This window comes from Cyrtonyx montezumae, unplaced genomic scaffold, assembly GCF_038088225.1.
Source record: "Cyrtonyx montezumae isolate F1298 unplaced genomic scaffold, pur_monq_1.0 scaffold_7, whole genome shotgun sequence".
Classification (NCBI taxonomy): domain Eukaryota; kingdom Metazoa; phylum Chordata; class Aves; order Galliformes; family Odontophoridae; genus Cyrtonyx; species Cyrtonyx montezumae.
This window is the reverse complement of record NW_027072078.1, coordinates 22,742,582-22,759,073: the sequence shown is the minus strand read 5'-3', so window position 1 is coordinate 22,759,073 and position 16,492 is coordinate 22,742,582. Positions and strand designations below refer to the sequence as shown.

The window sequence follows — 16,492 nt, the reverse complement described above, 5'->3', positions numbered from 1 at the left end:
CTGCCAGCCCGGTCCCTGCTCCCATTGTCATGACCCCTCTCCTTGTCTTTTCTGTCCTTCATATATTGCTATTTTCTGATTAGCACAGCTGTTTCTCCCCAGTCACACCCTTATATTTCCCATTTCTTTTTCTCATTTCGTTCCTTTCTTTCTCTGTGTATTATCACAGACTTACTGGAATAGACCTTGGAACAGACAGGGAAGGGATCCAAAGCCTGTCAGCTCGGTCCTCCACAGCAGGATAGCTGCATGTCCAGCCACGGCAAAGCTCAGTAATCCTTCAGCAGAAGAGTTTTCAATGTTCCTTGTGCCTGTGTCTTTTGTGTGCCCTGTATCTGACTGAGAAAGCATTGCCCCTGCTTTTCCTCCTACCATGTGAAGTGTGCAGCTGGTGGCAGCGGGCTTCAGGGTACATCATGTAGAAGTGATGTTTCAGGCATTTAGGAGGTACTGCCAAAACAAGAAAAGACATCCAGAACAAGAGAAGCTGTCATGTGTCCAGTATTCAGTTGAGCTACAGCTCTAGCCTTGTTCTTTACCAATCCCTTCCTGCCATGATTTTGATGGTTGCTTCATAGAATGGCTTGAGTTGGAAGGGACCTTAAAGATCATCCAATTCCAATCCCCTGCTGTGGACTGGTTGCCACCCACCAGATTAGGCTGTCCAGGGCCTATCCAATCTGACCTTGAACACTTCCAGGTTCGAGGCATCCACAGCTTCTGTGGGCAGCCTGTTCCAGTACTTCCTTCGTCCTTGCTTTCTCAGCATATATCTGCTCTGAGCCGTTCTTGTGTCTTGAAACCCTCACAGCAATTTGTAGATGATAAAGCTATGTACAGGAGAGTTGGTGCTCTGAAAATAGCAGCATGTTTTTCAGTGCTGCACATACTTACCATGGTTGAGCTTCTCCCTGGCACGTAGGGAAGGCACTATGCACGAACATTATAGCAGTGTTTGATAAATAATGTTTGCTATTTAATAACGTAAATGAATGTGGAGTCAAAGCACGAAGGCATTGTGTAGTGGTGCTAAGCTACAGGGTGTTTTTTTTCACTGTCTTTACATGAAGCCTTGACCATTGATGTGCAGGCAGGAGATTAAAGCTTACTGTGTGCGGCCCCATGCGGGTTGTGACCAGAAAGAAAGGCAGTTTATTGACCAGGAATGGCAGTAGACAAACAAGGAGGAGGTAAATTTCACAGTGCAATACAGATTAACAGAGAAGGAAAGGAAAAGATTAACAAGAGTCTTTCATTTGCTTCTTTTTTTTCTTTTTTTTTATTATGGATATTTTCATTAGAAAACAACCTTAAACACCCAGGAATAGTTTTCTAATAAACGAAAGCTCATGAAGAGCACTTGGAAGTTTCCATTCTGGGTTCAGGAGAATGACGGGACAGTAACACAGTTGACATGGTCATTCCTCTTAGTCAACCCCTCCCTTTTGGCTGATTTTCTCACATTGCAACTTGTTCCTTCCCCTGTGCTTCCTGCTCTGAACAAAACCAACCACCCCCCACCCCCCTACCCCCAACCCCACAGACACCTCAGTAGAAAGTCTCCAAGAGTGCATTTCTGCATGGATGTGCCATTGACTCATCCCTCAGTGGGCACAGATTGGTTCCAGGCCCACCTCAGGACCCTTCCAGGACCTTGGAGATCCATGCAGAAGCTGTTCTCTCTCCTGGGCAGACCCTGTAGTAATGAAGGATCACTCCATAGTCCTTGGGAGTGATTTCAAAGGGGGCCTTATATGTGGAGATGTGGAATTAGCTTGCTGGGGACCGTGCCTGTTGGGGACATCGATCAAGAGAAGTGTTCTTGCCATCCCCACTGGCTGCATCTCTTCTTACACTCAGCCTCACTGGGGCAGAAGTCCTGAAGGGGCTGATGCATAGCTGTGGGCTGGTTGTGCTTCTGCTGTGAGGAAGATTTTCTTCCCAAGCTGGGCCTGCTTTGCCTACAGAAGGTTTGTTTAAATTGGAGAGCTGATGCGTATGAGCTAAAAACACTGGGGAGAAGGCTGTTTTGTTTTGCTGCCTTATACCTGATAAAGATTTCTCCTCTCCTCAATCCAGGCAAAACTCATCCAGTTTCACCACTTTCTAAAATACGAGTACTTTGTCTTCACTGTGTGTTTGGCTCAGGTACATCAACCACTCTAGTTACCCTGAGGCTATAAGAAATGAAAGATTCCCAGTGTCATTATTCCACAGCTCTTTAGCAGTGAAGGAAATGCTTTAAAGGGTTTGCTTTTCTGGATCAAGAAGCTAAGCTCTGTGAATAAGGGTTATGCTGGCCACACCAGTCCAGAGGGACATGGAGAAAGGTTTGTGTGCCTCTTAGAAGGAGGAGAAGGGCTGCCCACACTCCCATCTCAGAAAGATGCTGTGTCTTTTTGTAGCAAGGAATCACCCCTTTTCAAGGGAAAGCAAAGAGATTAGGGAATACTGCATGAAAGAGAAGGGGAACGTAGGTATTGAGATGAACTGTTCAGAGAACATTGATTTTTGTATCTGCAGTTGGGTTAGAAGATAGGGTGGGCTAGGTAGAAGTCTGTTTTTTTTGGAAAGAGGACTAAACCAAAATTCTGTAACATGCAGTGCAAAAATTTCCAGAGGAATGTGGCTGTCTGGGTGTTAAAGGAAAGCTGCCTTGTAAGGAAGAGTGAGTGATGAGAAGAGAAGCTCTGTCACCATCTTGAACTATGAAGGGATGACATGAGTTACTTGCAGGGTACACTGGACAGCTGCAATTCTTGTGATTACTGATGTCAAAGCTGTTACAAACTGATAGAGAGCCCCATAGAGACTTGCTAACAGTGGCCTTCTCCTTGTTGGGAAAAGTTTTCTTCTTGGTCACCTCTAGAGATCAGACTGGTAACTACACAAATGCTTGAACATCATTTTGCATATGAGCCTGCAGCCACCAGCTCACATTGTGTGGGTGTGATCTAGTACCAAACAGGATGTCATCTTACTTAGGTGCAAGAGGCTGGCTGTCACAGAGGGGATCTGTGGTTCTCTGTAGATGATGAGTGGACCCAGTCACATTTAGCAAGCAAGGAATTAATTGCAACTAATTGTGTGCGTTAAAGCACATCTTGATGCGCAACACAAAGAAGCTCTTTTCCACTATTTAATTCTTTAAATCTTGGGTATTTTGTATTTATAAATACCCAAGATGCTTGGAAAAAAGAGGAGGATAATAACAGGAAGTAAACAAGCAAGGAAGAATTTGGCTTGGAAAATTGTACCTGTCCTTGTACCTGTTTTGGATATCTGTCTCTTGTAAAACTTTTTTTGATGGTTGGTCCTTGTGCTTTTGCATCATTGTGCTTGTTTGAGTATGGCTCAGGTAAGTTTGAGGAGACTTCAGTCTGTTTCCCATTGCTGAAGCTAAGCTGTTTTCCACATAATTCTGCATTAATTAAATGCTATACAGTAATGAGTATGAACCAGAGAGGCAGGCCAGAGATCCCATAAAAGCATTGCACTCTTCTGTCTTCTCTTTGCCTGAAGTCAAATCACATGTAGTACTTTCCACACAGTAACTCCCTAGCTCCTGTCAAGACTTATTCAGTGCAGTTATGAATTCTTTCAGGTTTGTTTGTTTTCCTCTTTTCTCTCTTTTTTTTTTTTTTGGTCAGGAAAATATTTATGAATATATATGTATATATGTACATATATTTTATCCGGTGATTCCAAATCTGGAAGAGAAAACATCATTCTTTCATCAAAGGAGAAATTCACCCACTGACCTGGAGGTAATTTGAATAATGAACTAAGCTTGTTTTGATGTTTGTGTCAACAGCACAGAAGTGTCAGATCCAGTTCTCCTTACATCCAAAATGATAGATGTGAGATCAAAGTGCCTTCAGTAACGTCAGCGTGTCAGACTTATGTTATTGAGGGAAATGTTCCTAGAGCTATCAGCTCGCTGCTGTCACACAAAAGCCAATTGATATCTTTGCTATACCCCCATCCATGTGGAAACAGAGGTGAAGGTCAATGCAGTGAGTTCCTTCACTTGTTTCTTCTCTTGGGATTCAAATATGTCATTGTCTGTCAATGAAAAGAATTTGCCTATCTGAATACATGAAGGATATAGGAAGACTGAAACTGGTCTGTGAGGAATTCTGTGCCAATGTCTGCTCAGGAGATCTGCAGTGTTGGAGGTTAGGGGTGGCAAAGAGGACAGGGAATCTGTTAGCACAAGAATGAGGAGGAGGTTAGGATATCCTAAGGCAATTGTACTGCTGATTCATATCAATTACTGCAGCAGTTTTGCCTCTAAGTCCTTGTCTGATAGCAAGGGAAGGGAGTAGGTTGTCTTGCTTTGAGTTCTCACAAGGAAATGTGCAGGAGTCCTGGTGGATAAGCCACGGGTTGGAAGATGGTTGCTCCCACAGTGATGAGTAGCAGTGTGTTGCTTAGTCAAAGTAAACATATTTCTTTAGAGGAAAACAAAGAGAATCCGCTTGAATGACTGACCATGAGATGTGGGCATGGGATGGTCTTGCAAACTGGAAAGTCTTCAGAATTGCCCACCATTTGCAGGTCTTGGCTCTGATGTTTTACTGCTGCCAGATGCAAGGGCTTTGAGCACTGTTACAGAATTGGCAGTTGTGAGCAGTATTTGCCTGTCTCCCCACCTAAAAATGCCAGCATCCTATGACTCAAGTCTTCGCAGCTGACTTGCTCTTTCCTTGGGTCACTCATCACAGTAAGATAAGACATGAACTTTTTCAGCACCTTGCTTGGGAAGTCACATCAGAGAGCACACCTGATTTACCCAAAAAAACATTCCTTCTGACATTTGAAATCAGAAACCAAGTGTTAGCTGAACATGAGAGTTTTGATAGTATTATAGTCTTCTATGGCAACTGATTAACAGCAGGCTCTGAGATTTGCAAAATACACATCGAAGAAGACCAACTGGCTTTTGACAGAATCTGACTATCAATATAGAGTCTTAATGGTTTTCTGATCACCCTTGGTCCATGTGCTTGAGCCACTGCAGGCAATGCAGGATGAGCATCTGAATTTAGCAGTGGATATTTAGCAAGAAAGTGAATGGCAAGAATGGAAGAGCTGTGGAAGCTGGAGGCCAGCAGGCAAGAATAGCAGTGACAACTGACACAGAGCAAAACACCTCTGAGAACCATACCAGAAAAGCATTACTAGAGACCTGTCAAAATTGATGTAAGATCAGGGAACTAGAAATCACAAGAATGAGCAGGACCATACACACACAATTTCTGATAATGGCTGAACACAGTCCCCCACACTGACCACCACCAAACAGCACTGGAGGACCACAAAGCCCAAGAAGTGAGGGGTGTCCACAGTGATAAGACCTGGAATTTTTCTCCAGAGGGAGAAGCAGCTGCCAAATTCAGTGAACTTTGTTGGTGGAACTGATGTGGCTGCTCCGTAAGAGAATACAGATAACATTTCTTTAGGAACCCAGCAGAAAACTGGAGAAAAGATGGGGGGAAAAAGAGACCTTCAGCAACATAGGTCTGGCTCCAATACACAATGCATTTTGCGTGTCTCAGGAGTGTACTGTCTCTATTTGCACATTTTAAAGTCCTGCATAGTAGCACGAATGGGATGGCACGAGGAAGTTGTAGGAGTCGAGAGATCTGTGCTATGGAAGGAAGAGAACCCTCATCAGTATTTCTGCCATCAATACCTCGGGGAGGAAAGAAAAGAGAAAATCCCAAACCCCACAGTAAATATGCACTTGTTCTCTCAGGCTGGCAGCCTTGAAGTTCGTAAACTCGGAATTACCTTGTTTTGGAATAAACTGTTCTGAAAATAACTTCCAATGGCTTCACCGAGTTTGCTTTGCTGGTGGCAGCCCTTCGGCTTCAAGCTGGCACATGTACGAAGCTCTTTGAACAAGTTCAGACCTTCCTTTAGCCCCTCTGCCCATCAAGCCAGGTAATGACATGCTTTGTATTGCACAGAACACATACAATTGACAAGTTCATAGTGGTGTTTAAATATTAAACAATCTAGACAGGCTTTTGAGTCTTACGCCACTAGGAAAAGGCTCAGACCATACCCATCTTTGAAATTGGGCTGCGGGATCATTTGCACAGTAAGACAGACAATAAGACTTGTATACATTGCCATGCAACAGAAGAGACCCCGAACCGCCAGCCCTAAGTGGAAAGTTTATTTCTAAGCACAATATATGGAAAAACCAAACCAACAAACCCCACAGATATAGAAAAGGTTGTAGCAAATCCCTGGTCAAGTAGGACTTAATGTCGGTCACTACCCTGCACCTCACAGCTGTTTAAAATGTCATGCAATGGAGGAGAGGGCACTCGGACGACACCCTCTGCTTCAGATCGAGGCAGATCTCCAAGCAGGAGAGGGCCCGTGGTTCTCCTGCTGAGCGATTCGGACTGTAACCGGCGCTGCTCACCCCCACCACGCACCTCGCGACTCCCTGTGGCACTTCAGCAGGCTTTACCAACGTGGATTCTCACAACACCCCTGTGAGGTAGGTACGTATTGTTATTCCCCCCTCTGTGTGGATGGGGGACTGAGCCGAACAGCCCAAGGCTACAGAGTCGGTGGCAGAGCTGGAGTGAGAGTACGCAGAGTCCTGTGTGCTCGGATTGCTAGGTCGCACCACTCTCGCACGGCAAATTGTGCTTCTGACCTGATAAGCTTTTAGCCTTTTGCCAAATTAAAGGAATTGGAATTCTCCATGTTAAATGAGGGGAGAACAGGGAGGGAAACAACATTATGTCTGACAGCCTTCTGTTCATTGGTGTATGCCTTCCCCTTCCCAAAACCACCACCATTACCCGTCTCTTGGAATGAGCACAGTTTCCAGGACAGGCATGGGGGTGAGGCTGCTGTGTTTGCTTCCTTTGACCGGGTTCCTCTCTACTGTGGATCAGAAGTACTTCTTCCAGAGGCTGTTCACTGCAACACCGTCATTCAAGGGTAGCTGCTTTTAGAGATGATCAGAATTGCCCCTTCCTCTCCCTCCTCCCACCGATGTCCTTTCCCTCACCTCAGTCACAAGCACTCTTTGGTGGGTAGTAAGATTGGTCAGATAAAAGTACAGTGGCCTCAGAAACCATGCTGTTCACATCTGTCCTCACCAAGTCAGCTTTCTTGGCTGGTGTTTCACCTCCCAAATTCTCTGCTAGAGCAGTACCTGCTCTGTTGCCTTCTGATATTCAAAGGGACACTGTCAAGTAATCTGGAAGAAAAATATGACCCTGCCATAAGATGCTAACCTCCATCTCCAGCATTGCAGAATGGCTGGCAGTTCAAACCTGGGGGCTAAATTTGACGCCTTCCCCAATCCAGAAGCATTCAACCTATGACAGCCTTGCTGCTGTGGGGACTGGTGGCTCGCATTTGTCATGGCTCCATTAAAAGCTGAGAGAGGTGTCGGTGCAATGACAATGGCCAGTCGCACACAGCCACTGTGCAGTGCTGCTCAGCACTTCTGCAGAATGGGAATGATTTGGCTGATGTCCTTGTAGTAATTTTTTGGAGGTCTGGGTTTAGGCTTGATTGCTGCAGGCTCATTGTTTTGGGATTCCTGAGCTGGTGCTCCTCAATGAGCTGATCTCTCTGTTTTTAGGCTTTCTCCTTTGACACTTGCTTTGTGGCAGTTGCATTGGCAAATGAGCTCAACCTCACAGACCTGGGAGATACCCTCCATGGAGCAAATACAGTGAGCAGGAAATTGTTAACATGGATCTATTCCTGTTCCAGATGAAAGGTGGAAAAGGACAGGGATGGTGAAAGGAGTGGGGTGAGCAGAGAGAACACTACATGCCAAGTGGAAAAAAACAGTATCAGTAGGGAAAGAAATTTTATTTCCAAGATTGTAAGAGAATATTACAAACATTGGAGAGTAAAAAAAGCCCAAACTCTAAAAACTATTTAAAAAGTACTTGACAGTGTCCCTTTAATATCCACAAATGATTCAGCCATTGTGCATTGAAAGAGAACGTTCCTGAAGAGCAACAAGTACCTTCGTGGATATATCCCAGAGAAGGAGACTTGTTAGAAGTGTTATATGTTCGATCAGCAACTGTGCTCCCTCTTCAGACTAACTCTGTTCAACAATTGAATGGAATAGACTCTGTAACAAACAAACTGGATGTGAAAGGTTCAGCCTACAAGACTGAGACTGTTACAAATTGAGCAGCAGGGATAAAGACACAGGAAAAAAACAAAACAAAACATATTTCTCAAATGTATGAGTATGTGAATCAGCAAGGTAGCAGAAACCCACAGGGGTGGGTCAGCCTTTTGTGACTGGAGCAAAATGGATGGAAATTAACCTGGGATGACTGCATGGAAAAATGGTGTGTGTGAGTGGGGAAGATCTGGATGCTGGATTTGGGGTTATGAAAGCAAAAATCACACCAGTACTTGTGCTTGAAACACCTGCGGAGCATTTGTACAAACTTGCCAAAAATGCCTATACGTCGAAAAAAGGTCAATGGAACGCCCACCCTCCCCCCTCCCAACTCCACCCTCACAAACCCTTTGTCAGGAACATTATGAAATACCACCATTTTTGTTTTGGTGAAATTTGGGTACGCCTGACCTTTGTTGCATTTTCTTGGTGAGATGATTCAATGGTCGGTTGTTTTTTTCCCATAAATCACTACTGAAAAATCCCCAGCCATTTCACTTCAGATATCCTATGGTAAATCGAACAAGGATCCAGAATGACTCATGAACAAAACGACTCATAGCCCTGGTTAATCACAGTCTGGAAAAAAAAAAAAGCTCCAAATATTTCATTCCCTTCCTTGTTTATATAAATCTCACACTTCTGTGTGTGTGTGTGTAGGGCGGGTGTGTACAGAGCATCACCTATTCCAGGTAATAGGATTTCTAAGACATGCTAAACCGTCTGTTCCTCTGCTTCCCCAGAACTCTGCCTACTCAGTTTTCAGTCTGTATTGCACTTATTTTGTTGGTTTTTTTTTTCTTTTTGTGATTTGTGTGGTTGTTTTTGTTTTTCTTTTTTTTTTTTTCCTTTTTTTTTTTTTTAACTGGCTGGAAAACATTAACCTCTTTAGCATGAGTGTGCAGCTCTCCCTCCACCTGCTTTTTCCTCAGCTGGCCAGGTGCCGCCTCTTACATCTTGTGCAGTTACCGAAAAAAAAACCACAACAAACCAAAACAACAAAAGAAGGAACAGAAGAAGAAAAAAAAGAATAAAAGGGAAGAGAAAGAAAAAGGCACACCATGCTCCTCTGCGTTACGAGTTCTGTGTCTCCTCCGCTCTGCATTAAGGCCTCCTGAATTCCTCGGCTCAGACCGTCGTGACCCTCATGACGAGCTCTCTGTTACTACTAGACTGACTCCTCTGTTCGTGAGGCCTCAGGTGGCTGAGTATATGCAGGATGGTGTAAGCACAGTGGTGGTCAGAGAGGGTGCCTGTGGCATGGCCGGCGGCCCGGGCCCCGCTGTCGGCCGGAGCGGAGTTAGTGGCTGTACCACCGGTGGAGGACGAGTGGGTGGTCTGGGAGGAGGGACGCTGATTTGTCCTAGTCCCTGTTTTTTGTTCCTCCATGTCCTTTGTTTTGTCATAGTTCAGCACTTTCCACTGCTGATTGACCGCCTGCCACCGTTTAAAAATCCGGTAAACCGAGGGCCCTTCGTGTATTATTAGACCTGGAGGGAAGGGGGAAAGAATTACACATAAAATAGAGACAAAACTTTAGAAGAACTGTAAGCTACCCCGACATCGCACCCTCCAGCTGACTGGCGCGCTCAGCTCTCCCTCAGCTTAACCAGTGATAAATCATGGAATCAAAGAATTGAGCTGCAAGGGACCCTTAACGGCCATCTGGTCCAGCCCCCTGCAATCAGCAGAGACGCCTGCAGCTCCATCAGGTGCTCAGAGCCCCTCCAGCCTGACCTCGAATATCTCCAGGGATGGGGCATCCACCGCTTCTCTGGGCAACCTGTGCCAGTGCCTCACCCCCCTTACTCTAAAAAATTTTTCTCTTATATTCAGTCTAAATCTCCTCTTTTTTGGTTTGAAACCTTCTCCCCTTGTGCTTCTGCTCTGCTGGATCCCTTTCCCCCTGAATTAAAAAGATTACAGCTTAATCTCAGCAATCAATAAACAGGTCTTAAATGCAGCAGAGTGAGTTCCGCTCTTACAGCAGAACAGTGTCTGTTTACCAATAAATGCCTGAGGTTTATCTATCACCGAGCTGGTTTTGCATGCTGCACAGGCATGATTCACCGTGTGTTTGGGGGGTATGTAGCTGCAGCTGACGTGCTGGTGACGTCTGCTGTACCAACGTCACTGCGAGCTCAGAGCACATCTCCCCACATGCACTGTAGCGGAGCAGACGCACACAGAGGCCAGGGACAGCAGTCAAACACAAGAAGGGGCTGGCTATACCTGTAAGTGGTTTGTCATCCTCGGCAAACATCTGCTTATTGGCAAAGCAGGTACCTTGTCGGACCTCATAGCTTCCGAGAGGAGAAAACAACACGCTTGGAAAAAAAGAGCTTATGTAGTGTCTGCTCTGAGTATGCAGAGTATGCATATGTCCTGTTACCCATCTCCAAGCACCAGAAGTGATATCTGGGGGATGGCAAGTTGGCTTTAGGACATTTGACTTCTCTGCATTTGAAAGAGAATGAGCAATTCAGGCCTTTCCACCAGGAGTTAGCTCATCTCCCAGAGCTCTGCCATCCTCCCCACAGCAAGAGGGCTGGAGGGATGAGATAATGCTAGAAGTTGTTTAGAAGATGGCGTTACGTGACTATTAAGTGTTGATACCATTCAAGTTACCAAGCTTTGGGTATACCCCTTGAATGCAATGCAAACAGCAGTGCCTACAACACTGTGTTGTTCTTACCCTTGGAGGCTGAATGAAGCTTCTCATGTAGACTGGCTTAGCTGACGCACTGTAATATAGTTAATAAGCTTTAATGGAGAGTGGGGTTTATGCAGTGTGAGAGGGTTTTCGTGTCCTTGATTTGCAGCCATCTGTCTGATAGGAAAGTGCCCTTGTGTAACTGAAACCAGATCAGCAGGTAGGGCATGTACTAGTTGACACGTGGATAACTTCATTTTTCTCAACAATGATGGCTTCACCATTCTTGGTCACCATCAACATTATCAGAAACATGGTCACAACAGAATACAGTAAGCGGTCTACTGTTATCCCTGATGAATCAAACGTTAGGGCTTTACTGTCCATCCAACTTTCCCAGACTGTTTCTGATGACAGCCAACTATTGAAGTAAACCAGTTCTATATAAAAAAAAACAACCCAGCATATCTGAACATCATCCAACCCTTGGAGCTGACCTCCCTTTTACCCTCTGATGGCGTGCAGTCACCTGATTTCTCAGGGTATGCATCTGACTTTACAAACTTTAAATTCGAGGTTTACTACCATCTGAGTTTCTATACTTTCTGATTCTGAACACAACCAGAGGCCCTACTGTCTTGATCACGAATTAGCTTTAGGGGCACTCAAATTCATCTTAATGTAGTCCTGAGCTTGTTTACTGGCTGTAGAAATAATTACATGAGTTAATGTAAGTATTCAAATCTAGCTATTTTTGGACATGACAAATAGATGGGAAGTTAAACGGGCTAAAAGTATGAGAGAGATCCTTTTTCTGGTTCCCACAAACCACTGAGACAGCACAGGTGTATTCCTGTAATGGTGCGAGTTTTTCATAATGAAATAATATGATGTCATAACAACAACAACAACAAAGTGTTTTTTCCTCTCTAGTTTGGAACATAGTTGAGAATTCTGACATCTTCTGATCAAAGCATAACTATAAAAAGCAGGACTTAGGGAAAGCCTGCAGATCCAGCCAAGGAGACAGCTTTGAAGCAGGGCTGAAGTGGATTGGTCCATGACAAGGGACATTAGACACGTATTTAAATGAGCTGTCTGATCTGCAATGAATGAAATTCCACTCTGATCAATGACAGAGCCAATATTTCTCTGAGACCACTTTAAGCCTTGGATAAAAGAACCAAAATCAAATATTTTCTCCTTGGCTGTAGAACATCCTCCATAGAATCAAATCCATTCTCCAAAGTATTAAACACTGAGCCAGGACTGTAAATCTATTCTTAATTACCTTATCACAAATATTTAATGCGCAGGCTGATTCAAGAGGGCTGTTTATAAAATTCTTGTTTGTTTGCCTTCTAATTATAAATGTTTATGATCTTATGCAATTAGCTGTGTGATGCTGATGGATGGGTTGCTGAGTCAACGGAGCACCTGTTTTCTTAGATAATTTTGGTTTCCAAATATTTATGAAAGTACAAAATAACTTGTTTTCCTCTGTATTTGCAGGGCTCTAAATTACTTATTGATTTCCCAGTGTCAGGCTCGAGAAGCTGTAAAATTAAAAAGGAACCAAGCAGAGGGGTGGGCAGGGAGGCGGAAGTAACGGTGATTCATTTGCAACAGTGAATGCCAAGATTAAGCAAGAGCCCATCACTTCATATCAACTTGCAGGATGCTTAACACTCGAAACAAATTTGGTCTGCCTGAGTTAAATTAGGTTTGGAATTCCTATGTTCAGCTGTGTGCACCCCCTTCCGGAAACACCCCTCCCTCGAGATTCATTCCGGTTAAGAGAGCTGAATCTTTGCAATTAAAGGCCAGAGAAAAGTGGAAAACCCGTCAGGAAGAACTGCATTCAACTGGAAGCATCCAGTTGGAAGCAATTATTCTGTAAGCCAAATCCTCTGTATGCTGGTGTGAACTCCTCTGTTTGCGAACTTCTCTCAACTCAGAAATATCTCTATAAGAATTTCAGATGGATTCTAGTAGTTGCCTAATCCTTTTCCACTCCTCCCAAGTTTCTTTCCCTCTTCCGCTCCACAAAATCTGTTCGCAGCATATCCTATGTGAAAGACACCCTCTTCAGAAAGAAAATATGTGTGAGTTTCACTCAAATCTATGTTGCTCCAGATGGTTTGCCAGGTCCATGAAATCCCTTTTTGTGTTGTTGAAGTGAAGCACTGAAGATGAGTTCGTCTCATTCCATTTACTCATGCAGAGACCAGACTGGACCAGTATCACTCTTGTTCTCCTCCCAAAACAAATATTTTTGTACTATTTCTTTTCCAGATGATCAAGCTGCAGTCTGCAACAGAGCTGGCACTGCTGAAAGCAGTTTAAGTTCCACATTCGACTGACAGCCACAGCTATACCTGAGCTTATAAGTTCATAAGTTCATAAGGTTGGAAAGGACCTATAAGATCATCTAGTCCAACCATCCTCCTATCACTATCTCTACCCAACTACTAAATTAAGTCCTTTAGCACCTCATCTAAACGCTTCTTGAACAGCGCTAGGGATGGTGCCTCAACCACCTCCCTAGGCAGGCCATTCCAGTGCCTGACCACTCTTTCAGAAAAGAAATGCTTCCTGAGGTCTAATCTAAATCTTCCCTGGCGCAACTTGTGGCCATTCCCTCTCGTCCTGTCATTACTTATCAGGGAGAAGAGGCCTACCCCCTCCTCACCACAACCCCCCTTCAGGAAGTGGTAGAGTGCAATAAGGTCTCCTCTGAGCCTCCTCTTCTCCAGACTGAACAATCCCAGCTCCCTCAGCCGCTCCTCATAAGACTTGTGCTCCAGACCCCTCACCAGTTTTGTTGCCCTTCTCTGAACACGCTCCAGGGCCTCAATGTCCTTCTTGTAGTGAGGGGCCCAAAACTGAACACAGTACTCGAGGTGCGGCCGTACCAGAGCTGAGTACAGGGGGATGATCACCTCCCTGCTCCTGCTGGCTACACTATTTCTAATACAGGCCAGGATGCTGTTGGCCTTCTTGGCCACCTGGGCACACTGCCGGCTCATGTTGAGCCGAGCATCAACCAACACCCCCAGGTCCTTTTCCTCTCTACATTCTTCAAGCCATTCTGCCCCAAGCCTATAGCATTGCATGGGGTTATTGTGGCCAAAGTGCAGGACCCGGCACTTGGTCTTATTGAACCTCATCCCATTTTGCTCAGCCCAGCTGTTCAGCCTATCCAAATCCCTCTGAAGGGCCTCCCTACCCTCAGGCAGTTTGACACATCCTCCCAGCTTTGTGTCATCTGCAAACTTACTGAGCGTACACTCAATTCCCTCGTCTAGGTCATCAATAAAGATATTAAACAAGATAATAAACAGCTTCTGCACACCTAAGATGCAGGAATTGGGAAGAAGAGCATGACCAAGGGTAAATATCATGGCCCAAAGCAAAATCACTGAAGGGTTTCTCTGAGCCCTGCAATACCTGTCCACACCACACTGTGATCCACAAGGGAAGTAAGGAAAATATTCCTAGTGCCAAGGGAGGTCACAGAAGCTGTATGCAAGGAGCCTTTGGTCTTTTGGGTTTAGCTGGGACAGAGATGCATTACCATTGGTTGGCCACTGAGAAGACTCAAGAGAGGCCCTCAGGAGCCAGAATGGTGATTGGCAGAGCATGGGACAAAAACAGATATAAAAGGACCCAAATTTGTGCCTCCAGATGGGCAAGAGGGGATCGGCAGAGGTACCACCACCCTGTGAGATTAACCCAAGTGGCTGCAAGTCTTCAGTTTACAGCAGCTTTGGAGCAGCAGCTTCCCAGAAATGACAAGCAGTCACCTAGCACACATTGTCAGCTCTACCACCAAGCGATCTTTTCTCCAGAACGTCCAGCCTCTAATTAACTTTCCTCTCATTCCAACACTTGCCGTCCATTTTCTTGAATCAGACAGGTAAATTCTTGGGACAGAAACTGTTTCTTCCATTTGCCACTAAAGGAGCCATGAAAACAAGGCCTCTGCTGACAGTGAGTGGTACTTTGCCCTTGTGCTGTCACTCACATTATCTACAGGAACAAAAATCACAATCTGTCCTAGCCAGTTACTCTGTCCTGCTTCTCGTAAAGCCCCTACCCTGCTATCTGAGCTGTCATCTCTTGTTTCCACCTTCAGCAGCTCTCCCACCCTTCAGTTTCCTTTCCAAATGCAGTTTCACCTCAGCCAGACAGCTGCCATGCTTTTGCCTGTTCCTGATGCTTTCCTTGCTGAGTGTCAGGGAAAGATTATGGCAGCTGTGATCAAAGCTAAATATTTGCATCCACAGCAGTGATGGCTCAGGCCAAGGCCAGCCAATCCTCCTGAGAGATAGCACTTTCATTGCTGGACTTTCCCTCTATTGACATTACTGGATACACAGACCCTTCTTTTCCTTCCTGTGAATTCTTTCATCTTTTGTGGCAATTTCAAATTCCCCCTCTTCACTTATTTCCTTGCCTTAATCTCATCCTATATGCTCCATCCTTGCCCTCTTTTTATTTTAACCTAATAGCAGAAAAGTGGCTGTACTAGTTCAGAGAAGGTTTCTGCCTGTCACAGCATCCCACCTCCAGCAGTATGCAACTGAACAAGAAGCCAGGACAGTACAATGTAGCAAAGAGAGGGACTTGATGGGCTCTGCACACTGTGGGGACATGCCTAGCCACAGATGGTCTCTTTAGAATTGTAGAATTGTTTCAGTGGGAAGGGACCCTTAAAGGCCATCTGGTCCAACCCCCTGCAATGAACAGGGACACCTACAGCTCCATCAGGTGCTCAGAGCCCCTCCAGACTGACCCTGAATGTCTCCAGGGTTGGGGCATCCATCATCTCTCTGGCAACCTGTGCCAGTGCCTCACTGACCTTCCTGTAAAAAACCTCCTCCTTATATCCAGCCTAAATCTCCCCTCCTTTAGTTTGAAGCCATTTGCCCTTGTCCTGTCACAACAGACTGTAGGTTTCTAGTGTACTACACTGAAGTGTACTGACTTCTGCTCTGAGCTCTGTTTTTCTCAGGTAAGGTTGGCCCTATGCACTCCAAATTCTCATATTCTCTCTGAGATTGCTCCTTTCCAAAAGACTCTTTAGAAATAACCATGAATCTCTGCCTTATGTCAACCTCAGATCTCATGATACATGAGAGATGAGTCACCAAGCTCCCAGCATTCCCTTCAGTCCATAGGACTTTTCAGTGCATTCCCCTGTGCTTTAGTCCTCATCAGTGATGCAAGAGAGTCCTTGGTGATAAACCTGGAGAGATAAAAAAGCCAGAGGGACTTTTCCCTAGAAATAAGGGCTGGGAAAGGGGCATCTGGTGTCTGGCATCTCCTCTAGGTCCCTTCTAGCTGAATCTGACAAGTTCCTTAAACAACACAACACCTTTAAATCCTCCAGGGCCAAGACCCGAGGCTGCAGAGCTGTGTTCAACAGGCACCAGTGAAGTGGATGAACCAGGGAGTGGGTAGATTAATAATTGAAAGTAATGTCATGGCATCAGTGGGATGCTGCCCTTGGGCTGATTTGGGAGGGGAGAAGTAATATCAAGTGGGGAATCAGGAAATTCTCTCCCTCTCCTCACTCCTGTTCATCATCCCCAGAATATCTTAAATTTGACATCCTCTTTCTGCAAGCAAGGTCCCAAAGAGTG

The 16,492-nt window shown here is 45.1% G+C and overlaps 2 protein-coding genes across 2 annotated transcripts in view; one reads left to right on the top strand and one right to left on the bottom strand.

Moving 5' to 3' along the window:
• Positions 1-13,227, top strand: part of XRCC5 (X-ray repair cross complementing 5) — a 75,436-nt gene extending 62,209 nt beyond the window's left edge. Inside the window, exon 22 of the transcript XR_010623058.1 lies at positions 13,140-13,227. The gene's annotated coding sequence lies outside the window, so the exon portion shown is untranslated. The remainder of the gene's footprint in view (positions 1-13,139) is intronic.
• MARCHF4 (membrane associated ring-CH-type finger 4) overlaps positions 8,974-16,492 on the bottom strand; it is an 80,980-nt gene continuing 73,461 nt past the window's right edge. Inside the window, exon 4 of the mRNA XM_065750475.1 lies at positions 8,974-9,681. Coding sequence (XP_065606547.1) covers positions 9,320-9,681 — 362 coding nt within the window. The 3' untranslated portion in view covers positions 8,974-9,319. The remainder of the gene's footprint in view (positions 9,682-16,492) is intronic.